Source organism: Dipodomys ordii, unplaced genomic scaffold (assembly GCF_000151885.1).
Source record: "Dipodomys ordii isolate 6190 unplaced genomic scaffold, Dord_2.0 Scaffold142, whole genome shotgun sequence".
Taxonomy (NCBI): domain Eukaryota; kingdom Metazoa; phylum Chordata; class Mammalia; order Rodentia; family Heteromyidae; genus Dipodomys; species Dipodomys ordii.
Genome location: NW_012267358.1, coordinates 3,699,211 through 3,726,032, shown reverse-complemented (window position 1 = coordinate 3,726,032; position 26,822 = coordinate 3,699,211). Strand labels below are relative to the sequence as shown.

General features: G+C 45.9%; 1 protein-coding gene across 5 annotated transcripts in view; it reads right to left on the bottom strand.

Moving 5' to 3' along the window:
- Positions 1-14,407: 14,407 nt before the first annotated feature.
- The window catches only part of Nlgn3 (neuroligin 3), a 27,221-nt gene continuing 14,806 nt past the window's right edge, over positions 14,408-26,822 (bottom strand). For 3 of the 5 annotated variants that reach the window (XM_013031640.1, XM_013031642.1, XM_013031644.1), the window contains 3 exons: positions 21,411-21,596; positions 17,561-18,350; positions 14,408-16,388 (listed from right to left, as the gene is read on the bottom strand). In XM_013031640.1, the coding sequence (XP_012887094.1) occupies positions 15,545-16,388; positions 17,561-18,350; positions 21,411-21,596 (1,820 nt within the window). In that variant the 3' untranslated portion in view covers positions 14,408-15,544. The remainder of the gene's footprint in view (positions 16,389-17,560; positions 18,351-21,410; positions 21,597-26,822) is intronic. The other 2 variants (XM_013031645.1, XM_013031643.1) reach the window with 2 other exon arrangements.

The following is a 26,822-nucleotide window of genomic DNA, read 5'->3' as shown; positions in this document are numbered from 1 at the left end:
GCGTGGTATAACGTCAGACCCCACCTGCCCAGAAAGGTGACTGTGGCTAAAAGGATCAGCGTGGTTAGGTGCCCCTCTTAATATACTATCACATAGGTTTCTTTATTGTCTCTTTTCTCTTTCCCCTCCTCTATCCTGCCTCTCTCCTCCCTCCCTCTCTTTTCTCTTTTCCCTTCGCTCTCTCCCTCTCATCTCCCCGCCCCCCTCCCCCATACTGGGGCTTGAACTGAAAGCCTGAGCATTGTCCCTGAGATTTTTTTCCTACAAGGCTACTGCTGTACCACTTCTAGCATTTGGGTAATTAATTGGAGATGACAGTCTCACGGACTTTCCTGCCTAGGCTAGCTTCGAACCAGATCTCAGCCTCCTGAGTAGCTAGGATCACAGGCACTAGCTACTGGTGAGGGCGTCACCTAAGTTTAAGTTGAAACTGGTTGATTCCACGTAAGAAATATGAACTTCTGGAACTCATCGTTTATATGTCCCTTTGTTACTAACATATTACTTTTACAGTTTCAACCTTGTCTTAGCAAAATGATTTTTTTCAAAGTTCACTTCTTGGCTAGTTTAGTCCTCCACTCATGCCCTCTTGTAACTGGGGAAATAGGGAAGAGTTGAAAAATATAAAAGTAGGAATCCAGTTGGTCGCTGGTGGCTTACGCCTGCAATCCTAACTATTCAGGATGTTGAGATCTCAGGATCACTGTTCAAAGCCAGTCCAGGCAGGAAACCTCTGGAGACACTCTTATCTCCAATAAACTACTCAGAAAAAGCCAGAAGTGGCGCTGTGGCTCAAATGGTAGAGTGCTAGCCTTGAGCACAGAGAGGCTCAGGGCAGAGCCCAGTGAAAGCATTATGCACACCTTTGCTCCTCAGCTCCACCCAGACTTAAGCTCCTCCCTGCCCCGGAGGTCTCACAGTACATCTGGCCCCTCCCTCTCTCTGCCCAGACCCACCTGAACTCCCATCTACCTTACTTCCTACCCCACAGACTGCTGCTACCTAGATAGCAGAGGTTGTCATGTGCTCTCTCTCCAGGAGAAATATGGCTCTAATAAACCTTGTAATAATCTCTCTCCTGTCCCTGCCTGCCTCTGCGTAGTCCCCTGGGATGGATGTGATAGATCTTTTTTTTAATTTTTTTAAAATTTTTTTGGGTCCGGTCGTGGGCCTGAACTCTGGGCCTGAGCGCTGTCCCTCAGCTCTTCAGCTCAAGGCTAGTGCCCTACCACTTGAGCCACAGCGCACTTCCGGCTTTTTTCTTTTTGCTTATGTGGTGCTGGGGAATCGAACCCATGGCCTCAGGCATGCAAGGCAAGCGCTCTACCACTGAGCCACCTTCCCAGCCCCTGTGATAGATCTTTTCACCCAGGCCCTGAGTTTGTCCCAGCCAAAAAAAAAAAAAGTAGAGATACAAGAATGGACACAGTCTCGTGATTCCTTTCTTGTGTACATCAATCATTTTCATGTTCCTCCCCCACTGTCATTCTCCAAACTGAACTATTGTAGGATTCACAAGCAAACAGAGGAGCCTGAGATCTCAGGATCATGGTTCAAAGCTAGCTTGGGTAGGTAAAGTTCTGGAGACTTTTGTCTCCATTTAACCAGTAAAAAGCAGAAATGGAGCTGTGTCTCAAGTGGTAGAGTGCCAGTTTTGAGTGAAAAAGCTAAGGGACAATGTCCAGGCCCTGAGCTCAAGCTCCAGGGCAAATGCCAAAACAAACACATCAGAAGAGCCTGAAAAGGCTGTGCCTGAGAGGTTACAACAGAAATACACAATTTGGGGCTGGGAAGGTGGCTCAGTGGTAGAGCGCTTGCCTTGTATGCATGAGGCCCTGGGTTCAATTCCTCAGCACCACGTAAGCAAAAAGAAAAAAATCGGAAGTGGTGCTGTGGCTCAAGTGGTAGAGCACTAACCTTGAGCTGAAGAACTGAGGGACAGCGCCCAGGCCCAGCGTTCAGGCCCCACGAGCGGACCCCCCTCCCCCCAAAAAATGCACAATTAAAGGGTACCTAGAAATTCAGACAATGGTAGAGAATTAACCTTTTCACTTAGTTCAGTCTTATTTTACTCATCATTGTCATTCCAGCTCAAGCCATAGCCCTTCTACCCTTTACCAGCATGTTATGAAGCATCACTCAGATTACTGCATGGTTAGATTTTTTTTTTTGTAGGTTGTGGGACTTGAACTCTGGGCCTGGGCTCTGTCTCTCAGCTCTTCAGCTCAAGGCTAGCACTCTACCACTTGAGCCACAGCGGCACTTCTGGTTTATTGGAGATAAGAGTCTCACGGACTTTCCTGCCCAGGCTCACTTTGAACTGTGATCCTCAGATCTCAGCCTCCTGTGTAGCTAGGATTACAGGCATGAGCCACCGGCACCCGGCTTAGGTTTGTTTTTTTGATGGTACAGAAGTTTGAACTCAGATTCTATAGCTTGCTAGGCAGGAGCCCTTAACACTTGAGCCTGTACCTTTGAGATAGGGTTTCACTGTCAAGACTGGTCTTTAACACATGATCCTCCTGCCTCAACCTCCTATGTAGTTGGGATTGTAGGGTACCCTAGCCTAAATTTAGCTTTTTTGTGTGTGGTATTGGGGTTTGAACTGAGAACCATTGTGCTTGCCACTGGAGCCATATCTGAAGCCCTCCAAGCTTAGGTGTTTGTTTGGTTGTTTGGTGGGTTTTTTTTTTCTGATCCTGGAGCTTAAACTCAGGGCCTGAGCACTGCCCCTGAATCCTTTTGTTCAACGCTAGTACTCTACCACTTTGAGCCACAGCGCCACTTCTCATTTTCTGGTGGTTAATTGGAGATAAGAGTTTCACGGACTTTCCTGCCCGAGCTGGCTTCAAACCCTTATCCTCAGATCTCAGCCTCCTGAGTAGCTAGAATTACAGGCATGAGCCAACAGTGCCTGCCTTCCAGGCTTAGTTTTATTGTTTACTTTGAATCTACTTGGGATAAGCTTTGAGAGGAAATGCAGGCACTGCCAATCTGCTCAATTCCCTAAGGTGCTGCTTTTGCCTCCTCAAGAGAATAGATTTTATTTATTTATATTTTATGGAGGAGTCATCCTAGCCCAGTCATTCTAGAACAGTCTACCTTATTTAGGAGGAAAGAATATGTAAGCCTTAGCTTGTGGACGAGGCAGACCGCTAGCTCCCTTGGCCACACTTAAGAGGTTCATGATAATGTTAACTTTTTTTTTTTTTTGGGTCCGGTCCTGGGGCCTGAACTCTGGGCCTGGGCACTGTCCCTCAGTCTTCAGCTCAAGGCTAGCACTCTACCATTTGAGCCACAGCGCCACTTCCGGCTTTTTTCTTTTTTTGCTTATGTGGTGCTGAGGAATGGAACCCAGGGCCTCATGCATTCAAGGCAAGTGCTCTACCACTGAGCCACCTTCCCAACCCTCATAACTTTAATAGTTAACTCTGAGAGGAAGATTTTGTATTTTCTTTTTTTTTTTTTTTTTTTTTTTTGATCTGTTGGGCTTGAACTCTGGGCCTGGGTGCTGTCCCTCAGCTCTTCAGCTCAAGGCAAGCACTCTACCAGTTGAGCCACAGCACCACTTGCAATTTTCTGGTGGTTTATTGAGATGAAAATCTCACAGACTTAACTGCCCGGGCTTACTTTGAACCGTAATCCTCAGATCTCAGCTTCTTGTGTAGCCAGGAGTACAGGCATAAGCCACCAGTGCCCAGCTGTATTTTCTTTTTGTGCAGATACTGGGCCTTGAACCCAGATTTGGGTGCTAACTCTATTATTGAGCTATACATAGCTCTATGCCCAGATTTTTCTTTGTGCCAGTCTTAGGGCTTGAACTTACGGCCTGGACACTGTCACTCAGCTTCTTTTGCTCAAGGATAGCATTTTACTACTTGAGCTGTAATTCTACTTCTGGCTTTATGGTAATTTATTGGAAATTAGTTTCTGGCCTGGCTGGATTTGAATTGTGATCCTCAGATTGCAGCCTCCCGAGTAGCTAGGATTAGAGGCATGAGCCAGCAGTGCCCAATTTTGGCTTTCTGTTTTGTTGGTTAATTGGAGATGAGAGTTTCACAGACCTTCCTTCACAATCTAGCTTTGTACCATGATCCTCATCTCTCAGTTTCTGAGTAGCTAGAATTACAGGTGAGGGCTACTGATACCTGTCTCTTGTATCATTTATTACAGATGCTCAAGTGTGAAGGGAGTGCTGGCGGAGGAATGGGGGATGTAGCAAATTCAATTCTGTAGTGTTCTAGAAAATATACATTCCTAGCAGAACCCTGGGGGGGGGGAATAGAAAATTTGGTAACAGGAATAGACATCCATGAGTCTTGGAACAGTACTTTTCCTTTATCCCACTTCTTTTTCATTCCACAGACCCCAGTAGATGTCTAAAGGGCTGGTTCTACCCTTTTGGAAGGAATCTGGTCCAGTGTCTAGGTGCTGCGTGGCAGTATAAAGCTCCAATTTTAAGAGGGGAAATGAGACTGCTATAGTTATTTTTGGACACCAGGTGGCAGCAAATCATAACTGTAGGACCAAACAGTCTGGAAATGGACCTTGAGAGCCCTTCAACTATTTTCCTCTCCCTCCCTGTTCCCCACATGGAATTAGACTATATGGTGGATAACAATCCTTCAGTGCTAAGGCTTACATCCTTAAGCTAGAGCCACTTGTAGCTACAGATTCCTGGGACTTAAATATAGCCTTTGCCCCTGCCTTTCCTGGAGAGCTATTTCTCAACTTCAGATAAGAGAAAAGGTGATCTTCCTGGAATCTTTCTAGATGCCTTTACCCCCCAGAAGAGTTGTTTTTCTTCAGAAAGGTCAGTTGAATAACCCCTAACATGAGACCTAGGAGTTTGAGCCAATTCTAGTCTCCTGTGAAGGGCTGAATGTTCTTGTTCTGTACATTCTGAGAGTGACCTTGTCTTAAAAAGTTGTGATGTGACCTGGGTGCTGGTGGCTCAGGCCTAAAGTACAGTGCATAGGCCCTGGGTACAAGCCCCAGGACCAGCACTAAAAAAAAAAGCTGTGATGTGGCCAACTGGCCTCATTGTTGCTTCTGATCAAGTATGACTATATCCAGTGTCATGAACAAAATCCAAGCTCCCGTTCTGGGACTGTGCCACCTGGAATACTGTCCTCTCTGCCATTTCTTTCTCCTTTTTTTGGTGTCCATTGCGGGGCTTGAACTCAGGGCCTAGATGCTGTCCCTGAGCTATTTTTTGCTCAAGGCTAGCATTCTAACACTTGAGCCACAGCTCCACTTCCAGTATTTTTTTTTCTGGTTAATTGGTAATAAGGGTCTCATGGACTTTTCTGCATGGGCTAGCTTCAAACCAGAATCCTCTGATTTTAGCCTTCTGAGTAACTAGGATTACAGGCATGAGCTACTTGTGCTCAGCCTATGCTGTTTCTGTCAGATCTGTCTCATTAGTTGAAGTACAGATCTGTGTCAATGAAGCCATTGTTGCTGTTCCTCAGTCTGAGGGACCACCCTTCCTCCAAATTGTCATAAGAGGGTGTCATTTTCCCTGTTACTCCACTTTATATCATGGTTGTTTGTTTGTGAGCCCCTTTCCAAGGGGAAGGACTATATTGTATTTATCCTATTGTACATAGTTAGGGATCAATAAATCATCATAATAGTGTCTTATGTTTCCAAAGCATATTCACATACAATTTCTCATTTGACCCTCTCCACAACCCCATGAAGTAGATGCTTTCTATGCTACAGATGAACAAACAAGTTAAGCAACTTGCCCAGGGACATATAGTTAGGAAAAGGGAAAGATGGATCTGAACTTCATCTTTTTTTTCCCTATTTTCTGTGTGTGTGTGTGTGTGTGTGTGTGTGTGTGTGTGTGTGCTAGTACTGGGGCTTGAACTCAGAGAGCCTTGTGTTCTCCCTTCACTTTTGTACTCAATGCTGGTGCTCTACCACTTTGAACCACACCTTCACTCTTGCTTTTTGCTGATAAATTGGAGATGAGTCTCACAGACTTTTCTCTTGGGCTGTCTTTGAACTGTGATCCTTAGTCTCAGCCTCCTGAGCAGCTAGATACAGATATGAGCCACCAGCACTCAGCTTGACTCAACATTGCTAACTATCTAGTTCTTTCAACTTTCTGTACCTGAGATGTCTGGAAATTCTTGAAGACTGAAGTCTGCTGGAGATTGGGGAGGAGGAGGTGGGAGGTGAATAGCTAAAGGCCAACTCTCTTCCTTTCTTTTGTCTCCCTTCTCTTCCCCTATCCTGTTTTCAAAGAAGATTTCAGAATGTAGTCTTATTTTAAGAATTACTAGTGTGAGATGTGCTTGTGAATAAGAGGGAAAACAGGTAAACAGAAGACAAAAAGCTGAGTGTCAGTGGCTCATGTCTGTAATCGTAGGATTAGGAGGCTGAAGATCACAGTTTGAAGTCAGCCCAGGCAGGAAAGTTCATGAGACTTTTTGGGGGGGACGGGGGGGGGGTCCGGTCGTGGGGCCTGAACTCTGGGTCTGGGCGCTGTCCCTCAGCTCTTCAGCTTAAGGTTAGTGCTCTACCACTTGAGCCACAGTGCCACTTCCGGCTTTTTTTCTTTTTGCTTATGTGGTGCTGAGGAATCGAACCCAGGGCCTCGAGCATGCAAGGCAAGCACTCTACCACTGAGCCACCTTCCCAGCCCTCATGAGACTCTTATCTCCAATAAAAAATCAAAAAAAATCTCGAAGTAGAGCTGTGGCTCAAGTAGTAGAGCATTAGCCTTAAGTGGAAAAGTTCAGAGACAGTGCCTAGGCTCTGAGTTCAAGCCTTAGAATCAGTACACACACACACACACACACACACACACACACACACACAAATCTGTGTGAGCCTGCACTGTAGTCTCTGGCCTGTCAGTCCCTTTCTTTTGTTGGTCGTGGGGCTTGAACTCTGGGGCTGGGCGCTGTTCCTCAACTCTTCAGCTCAAGGTTAGTGCTCTACCACTTGAGCCACAGCGCCACTTCCAGTTTTCTTAGTGGCTTATTGGAGATAAGAGTCTCATGGACTTTTCTGCCGGGGCTGGCTTTGAACTGTTATCCTCAGATCTCAGCCTCCTGAGTAGCTAGGTAGGATTACAGGTGTGAACTACTGGTGCCCAGCCAATCCCCCTCCCCTTTTTTGAGATAAGGTATCACTATGTAGTCCAGGCTGGGCTAGATCCTTTTGTCACAGACTCCTGAGTACCAAGATTACAGATTTCCTGGTTCCATTTAATAATTTAATTAATGACTTAGACCAGGACATTGATGGCATACTGATCAAATTTGTAAATGGTATGAAGCTAGAAAGATCCCAAGAGCTCATAATGAACTAGGAAGATGAAAGATAAAGTTTAAGAGCTCAGTGTATCAAATCTAAGTGTGTAAATTCAAGGTAGGTGAGCTGCAAAGAGGTTTTAGGTGGGTGAGGAGTGTTAGGGAAAAGGACGGAGTCAAAAGTGGATTGGAATGAAGGCAGAGACACCGACCTCAACAGACCAGATCAACTGTAATACAAGTTGAAGAGGGATGCCATGGTGACCTGAGGAGAGTCAGGAGATGAGAGGTGTAATGGAGACAGGGGTGGAAGGACTTAAGTGGTGTCCTAGCTGGGGTCAGACAGAGTCAAAGGTAGCTGAAGAGTTGCAAGGAGTTTCAGGACTTGCCTTGAGAGTTCAAGGTAATGGCCTGAAATGGCTTGGTTCTGGGAACTGATTGTGTAGGTTACTGGCTTGCAAGGGGTGGGGATGGAGAAGTGGGCTTTCACATTAGATTAAGATTTCAGGTTGGAGGGCTGGGAAGGTGGCTCAGTGGTAGAGTGCTTGCCTAGCGTGAATGAAGCCCTGGGTTCAATTCCTCAGCACTACATACACAGAAAAAGCCGGAAGTAGTGCTGTGGCTCAAGTGGTAGAGTGAGTTTCTTGAGCAAAAGCTCAGGAACAGTGCTCAGGACCTGAGTTCAAGCCCCACAACCGAAAAAAAAAGAAGAAACAAACAAAAAAAAGATTTCTGGTTGGAGAATTTTGGGAAGGGAGCTTAGTGGTAGAGTGCTTGCCTAGCATTCATGAAGCCCAGGGTTTGATTCCTCAGTACCACATACACAGAAAAGTCCAGAAGTGGAGTTGTGGCACAAGTGGTAGAGTGCTTGCCTTGAGCACAGAGAAGCTCAGGGACAGTACCCAGGCCTTGAGTTCAATCAAGCCCCAGGACTGGCAAAAAAATAAAAAAAGGAATTTTAGGAAGGTCCCCTGCAGGGGTGGGTAGTCGGTGGGCATGCCATAGGAGCAACATTGAGTAATAAGGACCAACTAGACTTCCGTCAAGGAGACTGCAGGATCATTACTTTTGACAGATGTTAATTACTGCTCACATGCTAATGTTGTTGAATCTAGAAGAAGAGAGTTCGTGGCTCTGCTTTCTACTCTGCTCATGGACCACTGTGAGAGATTGCTTTTTAAAAATTTTTATTTTCTTGTCCATCATGGGGTTTGAACTTGGGGCCTAGGTGCTCCATGAACAATTTTTTTGCTCAAGGCTAGCACTATACCACTTTGAGCCACAGTGCCACCTCCAGTTTTCTGGTGATTAATTGAGGATAAGAGTGTCATAGACTTTCCTGCACAGGCTAGCTTTGAACCATGATCCTCAGATCTCAGCCTCCTGAGAAGCTAGGATTACAGGTGTGAGCTGCCAGTGCTCAGCTGTCCTTTATTTTTGTGTGCCAATACTGGGGCTTAAACTCAGGGCCTGGTTGATGTCCTTTAGCTTTTTTGCTCAAGGCTAGTTCTCTACCATTTGAGCCACAGGTCCACTTCCAGCTTTTTGTTGACTAACTGGAGATAGAGTGTCAGGGACTTTCCTTCCTGGGTTGGCTTCGAACCACAACTGTCAAATCTCAAACTCCTGAGTAGCTAGGATTATTAAAGGTGTGAGCCACTGACATCCAGTTTGGTTATCTTTAGCCTTGAACATGAAACACTATCAGGGATTTTAGCAATTTGGAGCAAGCACAGAAAGGAGACCTTAAATATGAAAGGATATAAAAACTATTGTGTATGAACTACTTATTGTAGCCGTTGAACATGGAGATGAACGAGGTGCTACTAGTAGCTTAGAACCCAGTTTTCAAAATATATTAGAGGAAGTAACCTTGTTTTGTCTTGGAATAGGGCATAGACAGGAGCAAAAGGTAAGGACTAGGGGAAAACCAACTTTGACTCAATCTTAAATTTAAACTTGATAGTGGTTCCAGATGATCCAGTATACAATGGTTGGTCTTCAGAGGATGATATTTTCCCCATTACAGGAGGTATTTCAACAGAGGCAAGATTACTACAAAGAAGTTGCATAAGGGAATCAATCATAAGATCATCAGATCATAAATGAGGGGAACTAGGCAACCAGTAGAGCTGCTTCTGATACTGAAATTTCGAAATTCAACTGGGGGGGGGGTGGTGGTGATGGCTGTGACAATAGAGGTAGCCCTTAGAGCAGGCACCTCTTAAACCAGTTGTTATCTCTGCTTCCAGTCTCTCCTCAGGCCCACTTTGGACCTCTGATCCAGAAATATGTGCCTGAATACTTTATCATGAGACCTTCCAGCTCAAGTATCATAAGATCTCAGTAAGCCTACAAGTCATCCATCTCAGCCTTTATCAGCCACTTTCATTGTCTTTGCATCAGCCACATAGACTGCTGGTTGTTCTGTCATAGCTTGGCTATCTCCTGCCCTTTAGGCCATCCACTCTAATTACACAGTATTACTAAGCTTTAGAAAGTTCGTTTTATACATAGCCAAGCATTTGTGTTAGGGTGTTAAGGGTTTAGGGAATTTGTTTCTTCTCTGACTTTAAAATAAACTTTAAAGGACTTCAAGAGGCTGCAATCATGAGCTAAAACTTTTATTACAATTTTTTTCATTAGAAAAAAAAAGGAAAGGAAAAAGAGCAACTTTCTTATGTTGAACCCAAATCTACATTTTTATAACTTCTATCCATTAGGTCCCAGAATGTTCGGAGTTACATAGAACAAATCTCCAGCTTCCTCTCCCTTATAAGCCCAGAATGATTGTCCATCAGTAGACAAATTTCTTTCACTGGACTCATCACTCTTCTCTGGACATACTTTGTTAATATGTCCCTTGAATTCTGGTTCCCATAGCTGAACAGAGGGCATCAGGTGTGGTCTGATCAGTGCAGAGAAACACAATTTCCTTTATTTTGAATGTTATACCCTTATTAACATGACCCAAGATCACAACTGTTTTTGTAGCAGCCAAACTATGCTTTCAACTTATAACTGATAATAACGTTTTATTTACTCTAAAGACTCTGTATGCCACCTCCGTTGTGTGCTACCCATGTGCCATTCCATTTTGGAGTTCAAATAAGAGAGTTTACCAGCTTCATAGCATTTGTAAGTCTGACTTAGTGACATTAAAACAGAATCCTTTCATGTGTATTCACTTCAGAGTTCAGAATTCTCCTTGGTTTACCTTTACACATGTACATTTCTCTGTATTGTCCCAAAAGTCTGTGGAGAATGTTTAATTGAACTCCCAGGTACATTGTAGGCTTAGTAATCCCTCATCTATCGACCTAGCCAGTCTACTGAGCAAAAGCAATGATCTGGGTAGGGAAAGATATATTTTTTAATCCATATAGGGACTAGACAATCACTTTCTTTGATTCTTTTAATTATCTGTCCTCTATCCATATTCTTATGTATTGATGTTTAACTGCGGAATTCACCTTTTCTCAGTTGCAAAATGATGGGCCATGTTTGCCCATGTCTGGGTTGTAGCATGCAATTCTTTCATTCTCTGTAGGGTTGTCCTGCAACTAAACAGCACGGCGTCCAAGTGCTCCAGGCTGTTATTGACCCAGATCATGAGATGGAGTTCCTCAGAGCAGCTGAAAACTCTCTGGGACTAGACTGCCTTCAGCAGCTTCTCTCTAGTGCTCACCTTGTCCTCTCTACTCTGAAAGAAAGGTCTTCTCCTTGTAGAGGAGGAGTGAATGTGGAGCAGACGGAGGGTGTTTTTGTTGTTGTTGTTTCAATATAAAACCATTAGTCCAAGAGTTGGGTCATGGCCTCCATATCACTCATCCAACAAAGTTTTCTTTGGTGAAGAGCTTGACAGCCCACCTGGCCAATCTGATGTCCCCTGATAATTTTGAGCCCTCCCACCCCATCAGGCCACTCCCCTCCCCCTCCCTGCTCCTCAAGCATGCCTACATCTCACCTCTATGCTCTGCCCTTTCCCTCCATGGCCTCTTTCCTGCAATTTCTCTCATCCATAAGATGTATTGGATTAGGTATTTCATTAATTTGATCATAGTTCAGTTTTGTCTTCCTGCCAGTGTTTACTCTTCTATCCGTCATAGTATAGCTTAACTAGCCCAGGATCAGTCCTGAACTATTCTTCTATGGAGATTTCTACATTGACCAACCTCTGACCCCTCACACACAGCACAAATTCAGATCCGAAGATCTGTGTTCAGCTTCCCAAAGGACTAAAATAGAAAGCAGATCAATCTAGGGATGCGGCAGTAATGACTTGGACAATATGGAAGAAAATCCAAGTATATCCTATACTTTTCTTCAAACAAAGAATTGGGGATCGGAGGCTGGTGGTCTGCAAACAGATCAAAAATGTCAATCTACATGGGCACAAAATGAATCGCTAATTAGACTGCAATCCTACCATATCTTGCAGGTTACTTACCTCTTCCATTCAGACCTTTCCAAGTTGTGAGGACCAGTTTTGTGTGTGTGTGTGTGTGTGTGTGTGTGTGTGTGTGTGCCATCATGGCCTTGGGCATTATCCTTGAGCTTTTGTTCTTAAGCCAAGCTCCATTTCTGGGTCTTTGGTGATTAATTGGAAATAAGAGTTTCATGGACTTTCCTGCCCAGGCTGGCTTTTAGCTTTGATCCTCAGATCTCAACCTCCTGAGTAGCTACGATTACAGGTATGAGCCACCAGTACCCCTGATGAGCTTTTAATAGGTTTAAGCCTGGCTTCGTTATAGTATCTTGAGTTATGAGAGGAGAAGCAGAGTCTGATTCTCCTCCAAAAAGTTTTCTGATTGGGAGGCTTATCCACCCCCTCAAACTATATGAGAGACCCAGTTTGGAAATACCTGAAATGGTGCAATCAAAAGTTGGAAGATTAAAATATTCTGAATTGACCCAAAAAGGTGATGTAATCCAGCCCCTGGCTTTTGGGTGGGTGAAGGATAGTGGTGTTTTTCTTTTGTAGCCATTCATTTCATTCAGCAACTTCTATTGAGGACTTCCTAGGGGCCTATGAATGTCTCCTATCCACAGCAATGCCTTCCCTTGGATTTTCTTTTAATCTCATCTCCCTTCTCACATCCTCAATAGAAATGGAGCATACTTGTCACATAGTAGGTACTCAGCAACCTTGAATGTCTCCTCATCAGCCTCCTTCTTTCTAAATTAAAAGAAGAAAATCCCAACATTCAGTCCTTTGGCACAATTGGTCTTGTGCTTCACTAGACTTTCTTCACTTTTCCACCTATGTTAGAGACCTGTCAGCCTAGGATTGGCCTGTGCATGCTTTGGAAGGCATAACCAATAGTAAGTAGAGAGAAAAAAGTGGAGGAGAATGGTGGCAAATGTCATATATTACTGAGCTGTTCCTACCACTACTATAGTAGGCTTTGTGGGCCCTTTTCCCCAACTATAATTTAGGAGGGTTGGGGCTGAGCGCTAGTGGTTCATGCCTGGAATCCTAGCTACTCAGGAGGTTGAGATCTGAGGATCGTGGTTAAAAGCCAGCTTGGGCAGGAAGGTCCTGTGAGACTCTTATCTCCAATTAACCACCAGAAAACCAGAAGCGTTGCTGTGGCTCAAGTGGTAGAGCACTCACCTTGAGCAAAAAAGCTCAGGGACAGTACCCAGACCCAGAGTTCAAGCCTCACAACTAACAAAAAAATAAGAATAGAAGGTTTGGGCTAGAAGACGGTGAGGTCACTTCTAGTTCTAACACTCATGGCTCCTTGGTGCTGGTTTTTGTTACTATACCCTAGTACCCATGTGGGTTTTGGAAACAAGGGGAAGAGGCAGGGAGGGAAAGAGGGAGTACAACAGCTCTACAACTGTGAATCCATTCCTCCTGTGCAACCTCTCCTCAATTGTTGTTGTTGTTGTGTGTGTGTGTGTGTGTGTGTGTGTGTGTGTGTATGCCCATACTGTAGCTTCAATTCAGAGCCAGGGCACTGTCCCTTAGCTTTTTTGTTTAAGGCTAGTGCTCTACCACTTGAGCCACAGCTCCATTTCTTTTTGCTGGTTGGCGATGAGTCTGATTTTTCTGTCCAGGCTGGCTTTCAACTGCCATCCTCAGATCTCAGCCCTTGAGTAGTTAGGATTATGATTGTGAGCCATTAGCCCCAGTTCTTCTTTTAACTATACATCTGTCATCAACTAGTATGTCCATTTCCAAAGCTCTGGCTTTGGGACTTTGTCCATGCTACCTTGTATTCATCCTTTGCACATATTATCCTGGTTATGATGGCTCAACTTTCTCATTTTGTCAGGGGCACTTTGCAGAATTTTATTCCTGGCTTTCAAAGTATCAGTAGCAACCCTGCCCAACTGTCACGCCCGATGAGCAGATTCCAAGTTTAGTCCTTCAGGTCACTGAGAATCCATCCCACAATGCTAACCCTGTGGATCCCCATGAAGTCCAAGCCTCAGAATTGCCAGGAAGCTACTAATCACAATCCTGAGGGAAATTGCTCCCAGGGCTCTGGTGACTTTTCCAATTGGAATTCACAAAACAGGAAAGAAGCATCCCCAGGGAAAGAGGGGTTTCTGCTCTGTCAGTCACCCAAGGCCAGGGAGTCCACGTGGCTAATGGCACAGACAGTGGATTTAGATAGGAACAGAAACAATTTCAGCACGGAAGAGATCAAGCCTCCTCCCAGCCCCAAGATGAGGGCAGGGTGGTGTTGGAGGTGGGAGTGGAAAAAGAGGAAGATGAAAAAGAAGAGGAGGAAAAAAAAGCATGAGGAGGAGGAGGAGGAGGAGGAGGAGGAGGAGATGGAGGTGGAGGAGGAGGAGGAGAAAACAGTAGGAGAAAGAGGAGAAGAAGACAACAGCAGTGGTAACAGAGGAGGAAGGAAGTATTATTTTTGCTGTTTCATTAGGAGGCTTCAGCTGCAGGAACCTGGAGTGCTGGGGGCCAGAGGGATGGAGACAGCAACCTGATAACGATCTGGAGAGACTTTCATGCAAGGGGCCCTGGGGGCCGGCAGAGCACAGCCCAGAGCACAGCCCAGACTTGTTTGAGTTCCAAGGCAACCAGGCTGCAATTGCCAGATTCCTGGCCAGTAGAGGCGCCCTGCTCTGAGGCTGTCAGGGCAAATGCCTGGTGCAAGGGAGGCAGGTTGGGAGTGCTAACTGGATTTTTTATTTTTATATCAAGACACTGTTTAAAATTTTTACAAAGGACAAACTCCATGGGTTTTCCGTTAGTGTTTTAAGAACTTTTCTTTAAAAAAAAAAAGAGCCAACAACAACAATAACGAAAGAAGGGGGAAAAAACACTGCCTTTTTTGAAAGAGAAATGACAGACACAAAAAGAGACTAAAGAAAATGGGGCAAATTCCAATAGCATTTCCCCTAGGGCAGAGGCAGAACCGAGATTATGTACCTGGGGTCCCAAGAATAACACAGCCTCCACAGTACCTTATTCACCAGGTTTAGGGTCCCCTGGCCTAGCCAGGCCAAGGCTGCTAGCCTTTAGAAGAAGCAAGTCATGCTAACAGCTCTGCAGCCCTCTTCGGGGACACATGAAAGGCAGGAGAACTCTCCCCAAGAGAGCTCTCCCAGATGGTCTTGCTTAAATCAGTTTCCTTTTTGGGAGGAGGGGGTTGGGTGGGGGCTCCTTTTCCTTGGTCTGATGTGTGAACATAGGGATTCCAGAACCAGACAGACCTGGACCTGGAGCCTCCTTTCTGGAGCCTCTTCACAGTCATGGATTGGAAAAAGCATTTGTTTCCAGTTTTCTTTAAAAAACAAAACAAAACAACAACAACAACAAAAAAAACAAGACCCAGAAAAACGACCAAGTCTGGGGGAGGAAGAGCTATTCTGCTCTTTAAAGCTCCCAAGTCTGGAGTTGGTTGATGGTGCAGTTCCAAGAGGCCGAAGGCGAGCACCAAGGGGGTGTTCAGCGGTTGCTTTCAGGGCCCCCCAGGAGTGTCTGTGGTCAGGCTCAGGGAGCTGGTTTCAGCTGCTGTGGGTCCTCAGTTTATCGAGGACTCCTTTGTGCCCCCCATTGGAAGGGTTTGCTCAGATTGACTTCTGTCTTGGTGGTTTTATACATGCGGGTGCATGTCCACATCTGTGTCTGTGCAGATGGGTCTGCTGTAGGGTGCAGGTGCGTGCGTATACATATGTGTTGTGTATGGATGCATGTGTGTGTCAGTGTGTGTACGCACATGGTTTTGTGTGTGTGTGTGTGTGTGTGTGTGTATCTGGGAGGGAAGGAGCCAGGAGATGAGCTGTGCTCTGGATTGGAGCTATACCCGGGTAGTGGAATGTGAGTGGGGCAGCCCGGTACTGTTGAACCCTGCGGCAAAGGTGTTATAGGGGTGCAATGTCTGCAGCCCAACTAGGGAGTTGGGAATCATCGTGATAGTGTTGGGGGTCATGAGTGGAATGTCATCAGGGGAGCGCCGCAGGGTCAGGGTGTAGTCGGGCAATGCTGTGAGGCGCAGGGCGTCATGGGGGGGACCGGCCTCACACTCATGGTGAGTGGGACCCAGCTGGAGTGCTGCTAGCTCCTCCTCAGGAGCGGCTCCCAATTCAGGGGCCCCAGCTCCCCTTTGAGGGCTAGGCTGCCTTAGGGGCTCCTGACGCCGTTTGTCCTTCCTGTAGTAGAGGGCAGCAAAGGCCAGAACATTGAGGAACAGGAGCGAGGCTCCCACAGCAATGGTGACACTTAATTCGGTGGAGTAGTCTCGAGGGTTCTCCACCAGGAGTGGCCCTGCATCCTGTTCCCCATTCCAGGACCCTTGGGCATTCTCATTGCTGTAGGCAGGGGAGATGGCTGGCCGCTTGGTGCTCCAGGTCTTACCATTGGGCCTTCGCGTGATGTGGGAGCTGTGGGTGGTATCCGGAGGCGGCACTTTGGTGGTTGTGGATGTATAGTGGAACATGTCATGGAGGTTGTACAGGTGGGGCACCAGGTGTTTCCAAAAGGCCACCTTAGTGGCTCGGTAGTGATCACGGACCCTGGGTTTGAGCCCAATGTGAAGGTAGAGCTGGTCCCGGGGGTTGTATTTGGACCAGGCCACTTCTTCAAAACGATTGGCCTTGGTGTGAATGAACTTGGTGTCTTGGGGGACGGGCTTGTTGGGATCTCTGAAATATCACATGGAAATTCTGGGTTACTCTACTTGGTTAAGGAAAGGACCACCTGGCCACTTTCCTCTCACACCCTCCTATAAAACTCTCTTCCCCAGTCCAAATTTTCCCACTATTCCCATTTTTTCTCAGAGTCTGGCCCTCTGTACACACCCCGAGGCCATACCCTGAAGAAAGGAATGGATTGATCTGATTGATCTCCTACTCTCCTTGGTGGGCACACGCATCACCAGAACAGTGCTCATCCCCTGAGCTTGGCCTATGCAGATGCTATGTCTTTTCACATACTACTGGGCATCTAGTAAACTTTTCAGCTGCTTACTTTTGCTAAGAACATTCTAAAGATTTTTTTCTGGGGGCTGGGAAGGTGGCTCAGTGGTAGAGCGCTTGCCTTGCATGCCTGAGGCCCTGGGTTCGATTCCTCAGTACCACATAAGAAAAAGAAAAAAAAGCCGGAAGTGTTGCTGTGGCTCAAGTGGTAGAGCGCTAGCGTTGAGCTGAAGAGCTGAGGGACAGTGCCCAGACCCAGAGTTCAGGCCCCACAACCGGACCAAAAAACAAAACAAAAAAAAAAAGATTTTTTTCTGGACTTCATTCGTATCTCACATGGTCTCTGATTTTTGTACCAGTGCTGGGCTTGAACTCCACGCCTGGGCACTGTCCCCGAGTTTTCTTGTTCAAGGCTAGCACTCTACCACTTTGGCCATAGCTCCAATTCCAGCGTTTTGGTGGTTAATTGGAGACAAGAGTTTCATGGCATTTCCTGCTCGTGCTGACTTCAAACTTTGATCCTCAGATCTCAACTTCCTGAGTAGGATTACAACTGTGAGATACCAGCACCCATCACCTGCTCACGCTTGATGCTAGTTTGGATCCTCAACACAACCTTACTTTTCTTTTTTTTTTCCTTTATGGTACTAGGCAACAAGGCCTTGGGCACATGAACAGGTGCTCTAGCACTGAGGTACACTCTTAGCTCCTTCAAGAAGAATTTGAAGGAAGGAAAATGACAGGAAATCTCCAAAAGGGATGGCAGGGAGTGGGGGGGGGTGGTTAAGAAACAAGCTTTGGAGGATATCATAGGATGGGATATGATGGAAAAGGTTAGACAGAGGAAAAAGGAGGTCATGCTGGGGTTCCAAAGAAGAAAGCACCCATTTTCTCCTTACCCAGTCTTGGCAAAGTTGGTCCAGTAGGTCATGACGACAGCACTAAGCATCACATCATTCTTGGAGAAGTTGCAGGGGAAGAGGTCAGTAGGGCCTACCATAGGGACACCAAAAACGTAGGGTACTTCATCCCCATGAGCTGCATCTGACCAAGCTGGCTTCATGAGGCTCTGGCAGTGATGGTAGAAGGCGTAGAAGTAGGTAGGTGAGCCATAGCGGGCATGCAGATCAGCTGTTACCACAGAGGGCTCCACCCACTGGTGATCAGTAAAGAGTGCCACCAGTGTTTTACGACGAGTCTCAGGGTTGTCACGGTCTGCCCAGTCTGTGTACATGAACTTGATGGTCTCCCTCAGTGTATCCTTACCCTCAGGATAGCCATATAGATTGTCCACGAAGTTGGAGACAGAATAGTCAAAGTCAGTGCCAGAGACACCATCCTCAGGGTCAACCACCCCTTCCACAAACTTGAGACCCTCACCCTGGTTGACACCAAGCATGATATCATAGTTGAGGAACTCTCCCTGTTCCATCAGAATCTCAGGATCATCAGGAATGACATCACCATCAATCACAGGGCCAAAGGCCACATGGTAGCGAGCTGGCTGGATGTCTTGCTCTACCAGCTCCTTGGCACTCTTTTGCCGAAGACAGTCCACCATATCCACGGTGTCCAGCACATTACAGCCCACTTTGTCTGCCAGCAGGCTGGTGTACTTCACTGGCTGGTAGTTCACAGCCCAGCTGGACAGAGCAGAACCACTTTGGATGATGGCCCTCTGAAAAAGCCCTATAGAAGGTAAGTGACAGTGGGTCAGGTCTGTTCTGTCACACGTGGCCATAAAACATCTTATTCCTTTGTCACTAAGGCTGCCCTATGTCATGAACAGGCTAGGAAAGAAAATAAGTCTTTAGCAGGGGGGATGACTGGCTAGGACCACAACTGCCAGGCCCCTTTCTTGACTTCTCTCCACCTTCATTCCTCTACTGCTTCCCTATTCTGGTGCAATGATCAGTAACGCGGGGGTTAAGGAAATGACAGTGAGAAGTAACCCTTTGGGTCCCAGACATGAGCCTCCTTATGCTCCCTCTCTTTATCATCCCTTGTCTTTCCCTCTTGCTTCCTGCCCAGCTGGGCCCAGCTCTGTGCCAGCACACCACCAGGGAGCTGGCGCTGACACCACAAAGGGGTCTTTTTCATGAGAGATGAGAAATGCAGGCAGGAGACAGCCCCATATTCTGGGAGTTTTGGGGAAGGATCTCCAGGGCAAAGGCCTTAAGGTCTGAAAGTCTCCCAGGCACATGTTCTCCCCGAGACTGCCAAAACTTCCCTTTTGCAGAAGCCATTAACAACACATCTAAATTTCTCCCAAGCAGAAAGGATTCCTATCCTCTAAGCTAAAAACGAAGCAGCTTCTTCCCCTTCTTAAAGAAGTCTACCATTCTCCATCGCCTTAATATTCAAGGGAGTTCTGTGTACATGAACTTGAATATCAGAAAACTGATATTCCAAAGATAATTTGGCCCTTAGGAACACAATGACACTGCTCCAGCAGAAAGCCAGTTTATGTGAACAGAAGGGAAGGGACGGAAATGCAGATTACTACTTAAGAGAACCTAATTTTTCTAGATTATTCTCCATGAGACAATTATAGAAAGGCACAGAAAACGAATTTTTTTGCAGTGCTGGGGATGGAACTTGGGGCCTCACACATGCTAGGCAAGTGTTCTGCTATTAAGCCTACCCCTAGCCCAAGAAAACAACTCGTTAAACAAGACAGTCCTTCAGAGACACAAGTACCATTCCAGGTAAGGTCATTTCCTCTTACAAGAGTCCCCAACGAGAAGAGGCCCCTAGTCTGTCTTCAGACACAAGGACCCTCACAGTCAGTTATTGTGCCCTACTTTGGGGAAAAAAGAGAGAGATCTATACTCCCACTACTGCCAACTAGAAATACATTCTCTGTTTCTTTCTGCTGGAGATGGAACTCAGGGCCTTAGGTAGGGATGCTAGGCAAGCACTACCACTGAACTATACCCTAGCCCCCCCCCATTCCCTCTCTTTAGAGGGTACAAGTCCCACCTTAATCTCCCTTCACCAGGGTAGTGTCTAGAGAGGCAGAGATAGAAGTTCTAGGCCAGAGAAGGTGATTCTCCTCTCTAAGAAAGACAGACCTTTAAAGAGAGCATGCCAGAATAACACTAACCATAGAGTCAATTTCAATTCCACTGAAATTTCAATTTAATTCAGATTTCCTTACTTCAGAAAAGGGACACCTATTTCAGGAAGATCTTTTCTTCATTAGAAACTCAGCTTTAGCTAGGTGCTTGTGGCTCATGCCTATAATCCTGGTTATTCAGGAGGCTGAATCTGAGGATCATGGTTCAAAGCCAGCCCAAGTAGGAAATTCTGTGAGACTCTTAACCACCAAGAAGCTGGAAGTGAAGCTGTGGCTCAAGTGGTAGAGCATTTGTCTTGAGCAAAAATATCTCAAGGATAGCATCCAGACCCTGGGTTCAAGTCCCAGGATAAGTGCGCACACGCACAAAGCTCAACTGTAGCCTGGCACTAGTGGTTTATGCTGTAATCCTAACTACTCAGGAGGCTGACATTTAATGATTATGGTTTGAAACCAGCCTGGGCAGGAAATCTTATGAGACTCTTATGTCCAATTAACCACTCAAAAAGCCAGAGGTGTAACTGTGGTTCAAGTGATAGAGCACTAGTCTTAAGCAAAAGAGCTCAAGTATAGCACCCAGGCCCTAAGTTCAAGCCCTAGAACCTGCACATAAGAAAAATCTTTCACCTTAGTAGTTCCCATTACTCCCTCTCTCTGTTTCTGTCTCTGTCTTTCTCTGTCTCTTTCTGTCTGTCTGTCTGTCTCTCTCTCCCCCAAACACACACTCAGCTTTGCCTATCAGAGACAGAATATTCTGTACATTCTCAAGATGGAGAGAACATTCCCTTGCCAAAGGACAAAGATTGTGTTCCACCTCCTGGAAGTGGCTCAGAGACCCACCACTGGAGAGAGGCTAAAAATAAGCCTTCCTTCTGTGGGTTGTATATCCCAGGAAGAGGTCACTCAATAACAGACCACTGTCCCTCAGAAGAAATCTATCTCCCAGGCCAGAGATTCTCACTTTGGGCCCATCTTCTGCTCAAGTTCATTTTCTCTCTTGTACAGACTTGTTCTTTGAGAGAAAGGCAGACAATGAGTGTTTCTTATACCTAGGAACTAATCTCTACCCTTAGATTTCATCTCAGAAGTAACATGTCCATCCCATACTGAAATATTTTCTCTGCCAAAAAGAACTAGTGTCTCAGGGCTGGGAAGGTGGCTCAGTGGTAGAGTGCTTGCCTTGCACTGGGTTCGATTCCTCAGCACCACATAAGCAGAAAAAGCCAGAAGTGGTGCTGTGGTTCAAGTGGTAGAGTGCTAGCCTTGAGCTGAAGAGCTGAGGGACAGCGCCCAGGCCCAGAGTTCAGGCCCCACAACTGGCAAAAAAGGAAAGAAAACAAAAAGAACTATTGTCCCTTCAGAGAGAAACATTGTACTCCCATTCTGCCAATAAAGACTCCCATGCCTGAAGGAGTACCTTACTCTTCTAGGGTGTAAATGAGATTCTCTCCTTCTCTCTCTCTCACAGTTGGAGACATACTTCTTCCCCCAAAGAAACAATTCTCTTCCATTTCTTCCTGAAGGGCTAGCTAGCTGGTGGAAGAGGACTGGTGGATTCCTTGTTCTGTTCCTGGGACATGGAAACAGGCATTCTAGAGCCTAGAAGGCCCTGGGGCTCAAGGTTTTCAGCCAGCATGGTACTAGTCTGTTTCACTCCAGGAGCTACTCACCCTCAGAATGATGTGACAGTGTGAGGAGGCTGACACAGGACGCACCGATGCCCGAGCCAAAGACAGTAATACGGCGGGGATCTCCTCCAAAGAAGGCAATATTCTCGCTCACCCACCGGAGGGCTTGGATTTGGTCAAGAAGCCCATAGTTTCCCTTGGCAGCCTGATCTCCAGTACTCAGGAAACCTAGATTAAACAAAGAGCATGAACACAGTAAAGGCAAAGGGATGGAGGATTTGGCTGAGGATGCAGGTAGGAGTTGGGGGTGGGGGGAGTTGCGACAGAGGATGAACACATGGCCATGCAATTCTTCTCATCTTGCTAACCTAAACCACTTCTTCCTGGGAGGTCTAGCCTCATTAATATAGGCAGTGTTGGCTCCCTGCCTTCCATCCCTGATCCAGTTTGGAAGGAGGCCAAACAGAACATTGGAAGTGGCTGCTTCCTTTAGGTGGGAGAGTTAAACTCCAGAACCAGCAAGAGGTCAGAACTCTGAATCTTCTGCCCAGACATGCTTTCAAGGGACATGATACTAAACATCTGGCAAGGTACAGTGGAAAAAGCAAAAGACACTGGAGTCAGATGGTCCTTGATTTGGATCCAAGTCACATGGCCTTGGAAAACTTATTTAAAATCTCTGGGCCACAGTTTTTGCTCCTGTACAATTATATTAAAAATATAGAGTTGTAAGAAGGATAAAATGGGTACAAACCCAATATAGTTACTCCTTTCCCCTTCCTTCTCTGTAAAGGAAGATTTCTTTTTTTTTTCCCCCGAACTTGAACTCTGGGCCTGAGCGCTGTCCCTTAGCATTTCAGCTCAAGGCTAGCACTCTACCACTTGAGCTACAGCGCCACTTCCAGTTTTCTGGTGGTTTATTGGAGATAAGAGTCTCACGGACTTTCCTGCCGGGCTGGCTTTGAACCTCGATCCTCAGATCTCAACTTCCGGGCGTGACCATTGGCGCCCGGCTTCTTTTTACCTTTTTCTTTTTGTGCCAGTCATGGGGCTTGAACTCAGGGCCTAGGGGATGTCTCTGAAATTTTTTTTTTGCTTAAGGCTAGCACTCTATCAACTTGAGCCACAGATCCATTTGCAGCTTTTACATGGTAAACTGAAGATAAGGGTCTCATGAACTTTCCTGTCCAGGCTGGCTTCGAACTACAATCACCAGATGTTAGCCTCCTAAGTCACTAGGATTACAGGTGTGAGCCACCAGCACCCAGCAGGAAGTGAAAGTTCTAAAAGGTAATATTATCTAACCTCTCCTAGTCCTTCCCATACAAATTATCCCCATATTTTTGCAGGACCTTGGATGGCCTCCTTCCCTTCATCCTCAGGGTAGGTCCTCATTTCCCTTCCTCCAACACCTAATTAATCAGAAACTCTGAGGGTGGGTTCCAGCAATCTATGATTTTAACAAGCTCTCCAGGTGATGCTGATGCCTGCTAAAGTTGAGAAGCCACTGGGTTAGACCATCTTTTTCATCTGGTGGAGAAATGAAGAAGTCAGTGCAGTGCGTTACCACAGAAACAGGTCTTCCCGCCCACCCACTGGGATTTGCTGCTGAGGAGACATGTCACCATGGAGACTACCTTCCCACCCACCTGCTGGGATTTGCTGCTACAGAGACTTGTTACCATGGAGACTACCTTCCCGCCCACCTGCTGGCTATCCCACAGAGATGTCCTATATTCCCCATCACCACCTGCTTCCATTTTAGACTTATCCGGCTGCCTTGTTTCATCTCTTTTCCCTGATCCTTAGAAGACTGTGTTCTTCTGTACTAGGTTTTTGGAAGGGTCCTTTTCAGGTGGGTAATTGCAGTGCTCCAGCACACTGAAAACTCACATGTGAATTAGTATCCTTTGAGTCCACCATTAAAAGCTCATTCACAGCACCTGGAATCAACTTAGTGCAAAACCATGTTGGAGAAGGTGCTCACAGTTCAGAGAGCTCTCTTGCAGTCCTGGCGGTCCTTGGGCAGAGGCTGAATTCAAATAGACTCAAGCAGGCCCAAGACCTGATCACTGCCTTTTGAATCTTTCTGTATCCTCTTGGCCTCTTCAAGTATGTTATTAATTTACCTTTGGTACAATTAAGTATGTAAAGTACTTAGTTATTCCTCCCAGGACCTCATCAAAAGTCCTCTTTAGCCCCAGATTCCAGATGAGGAAAGGAAAAGAGATTAGATCAAGGATGAGTGGAAAAATTCAACTCAAAATTGCCATGTTCCTTAAGAAAACTAAAGCCATTCCTATAAGTCTTTAAAAAAAATTATGGAGCTCAAGACCCAATTCGGTTGCCTACTACCCCTTGAAACCCTGTGGCAAAAATCACTATGTCTTTCTCTTAACCTTCCTTCCCTTCTGTCTCCTTCCCTCATACTCTCTTTTCCTTTTCTCTTACTTAGGCAATAGCAGACTTGGCTTCAGCCTTCACCAGTTTCATTTCACATTCAGTGAAATATGTCAAAGATGTCGGTCCTAATCAGCAGCAAAGCCTGCAGTTGGATGTGGTAGATTTCTCCAACATGAACCAATTTCCTGGGTTAGGGAACAAAGGACTGAAAACTGGGTGGATGGTTTGACCTTCCAGAAAGGGAGCACTGAAGCATGTGGATGGTGCCCTGTCAGTGATCCCTATTACAAGAAGAATTCTGCTTCCAGAACTATTATCCTGGGGCTGGGAAGGTGGGTAGAGTGCTTGCCTTGCATGCATGAGGCCCTGGGTTCAATTCCTCAGTACCACATAAGCAGAAAAAGCTGGAAGTGGCGCTGTGGCTCAAGTGGTAGAGCACAAGCCTTGAACTGAAGAGCTGAGGGGTGCCCAAGCCCAGAGTTCAGTCCCCATGACCGACAAAAAAACAAACAATTATCCAGCTGGGCACTAGTGGCTCATGCCTCTAATCCTAGCTACTCAGGAGATCGAAATCTAATTATCATGGTTCAAAACCAGCCCAGGCAGAAAAGTCCATGAGATTCTTATCTCCAATTAACCAGTAAAAAAAAAAAAAGCTTTAAGTGGGGCTATAGCTCAAATGGTAGAGCAGCAGCCTTAAAAAAAAATGCTAAGGGAAAGTTCCTTGGCCCTAAGTTCAAGCCTTAATACCAGCATACACAAAAAAGAACTACATCCAAATGGGGTCAAGAAGACTTGGTGAGGGTGATCCATCAGGAGCACACACAATCTGGTGGTTTGTGATATCAGCCACTTATTTTTGTTTCCAAGTATCCTGGCCACCCCTAAAAACCACAAGACAAGAGAGGCTAAAATACACAATGCTAGGCATAAACTGTCTAACTAAATCTAAGCCAGCTTCCCTGGGCCCAAGTTGATGCTGTGGTACCTAGTAAGCTGCTTATCAAAAAGAAGAAGGGATGATTTGACAGATGGTACTTAAATCACTCAAGGCTTGATATTGATCAGGTTTTTGGTTTACCTGGAGGGTACCCAATCAGGGATATAGTATTGTTAATTTTGGAACTTAGAATAAAAGGAGGCAAGTCCCTAGCTCCTTAGCCCAGGAATATCCTATATCCTGCTGTAGTCTTTTTCTTTTGTTGGCCTCAAGTCCAGTGGTGGGTTTCTGAAATAATAGCTACCCCTCTTCCCTGGACAAGACTGCGATGTTCTCCATATACATGAATCAACCAAGATGTCTAGAAAAGCTCCTTTTTTTCTTCCTTTGTTTTTTGCCAGTCCTGGGGCTTGAAATCAAGGCCTGGGCACTGTCCCTGAGCTTATTTTGCTCAAAGCTATCTCTACCACTTGAGCCACAGCACCACTTCTGGATTTTTCTGTGTGTGTGGTACTGAGGAATTGAACCCAGGGCTTCATGCATGCTAGGCAAGCACTCTACCACTAAGACACATTGTTTCAGTACTCAGGAGAAGCTGATGGGAGTGAGGGTACATGCATGCCATTTTGGTCCAAAATTGGCCACCTGTTCTGTGATGTTTTGGAAAACAAAATGACTGAGCCTCTGCCACACAGCAAAATCCTCAAGCATCATGGACAAACCCATGTTCTATGTCTGATGCCAAGAGACAAAAAAATATATTTTACATGTACCCAGATGCAATCAATGGCTTACTGATTATATTTCTGTGCCAGAACAGGAACTGAAAGGTACGCAGGAAGTAGTGGAGAACTTCAGACCAAATCTTAGTTTATAACTCCTTCTAGGGGCTGGGAAGTTGGCTCAGTGGCAGAGCACTTGCCTTGCATGCATGAGGCCCTGGGTTCGATTCCTCAGCACCACATAAGCAAAAAGAAAAAAGCCGGAAGTGGCGCTGTGGCTCAAGTGGTAGAGCGCTAGCCTTGAGCTGAAGAGCTGAGGGACAGCGCCCAGGCCCAGAGTTCAGGCCCTACAACCGGACCAAAAAAACAATTAAAAAATATAACTCCTTCTAAGCATGGGATAATGATATTTGAATCATCAAAGAATGCCTAAGCCTCAAGAATAATATTCTGGTCACACCCCTTCTTCCCTAAGGCTCTGTTCTGATTACCCAAATGAGAGGAGATTGTAAATGAATTTTCTTAGTACGAGCTCCATGGATGAACTTCAAGGGTATCGTGAAATTCTTTTTTAATTTTTCTGTGTCCTGGGGCTTAAACTCAGGGCCTAGGTACTGTCCCTGAGCTTTTCTGATCTAGGTTAGTGCTCTACCCCTTGAGCCACAGCTCCAGTCCTGGCTTTTGCTTGTTGTTGTTGTTTTATCTGAGACTAGGACTCAAACTCAATGCCTAACACTTTTGCTTATTATCTAGCACTCTACCAACTGAACCATGCCTCTAACCTCAGGATTTTCTGGTAGTTAATTGGAGATCAGGGTCTCATGGTCTCTTCTGCCCAAGCTGGCTTCAAACTGTGATCCTCATATCTCAGCCTCCTGAATAGCTAGGATTACAGGCGTGAGCCACCAGTACCTGGCTTGAAATTTTGCTTTTGAGTGTGTGTGAGCCAGTATGGAGGCTTGAACTCAGCCTTGAAGCTCCTGCTTGGCTTTTTCACTCAAGGCTGGCACTCTGCCACACCTCCATTTCCATGAAGTTTTCTTTTGTATGTGTGTGGTGCTAGGGCTAGAACCCTGGGCCTTGCTCATGCTAGACAAGTGCTCTACCACTAAGCTACATTCCCATCCCTGTGAAGTACTTTCTATATGTGGTGTGTGTGTGTGTGTGTGTGTGTGATTCTGTGGGACAGTTCATAACTTTCATTGGAATCTCACAAGAGTCCCCAGAATGTTAAGAACTATTAATATAGAAACTTAAGAATCAGCTGGGAAGGTGGCTCAGTGGTAGAGCTCTTGTCTTGCATGCCTGAGGCCCTGGGTTCGATTCCTCAGCACCACATAAGCAAAAAGAAAAAAGCCGGAAGTGGCGCTGTGGCTCAAGTGGTAGAGC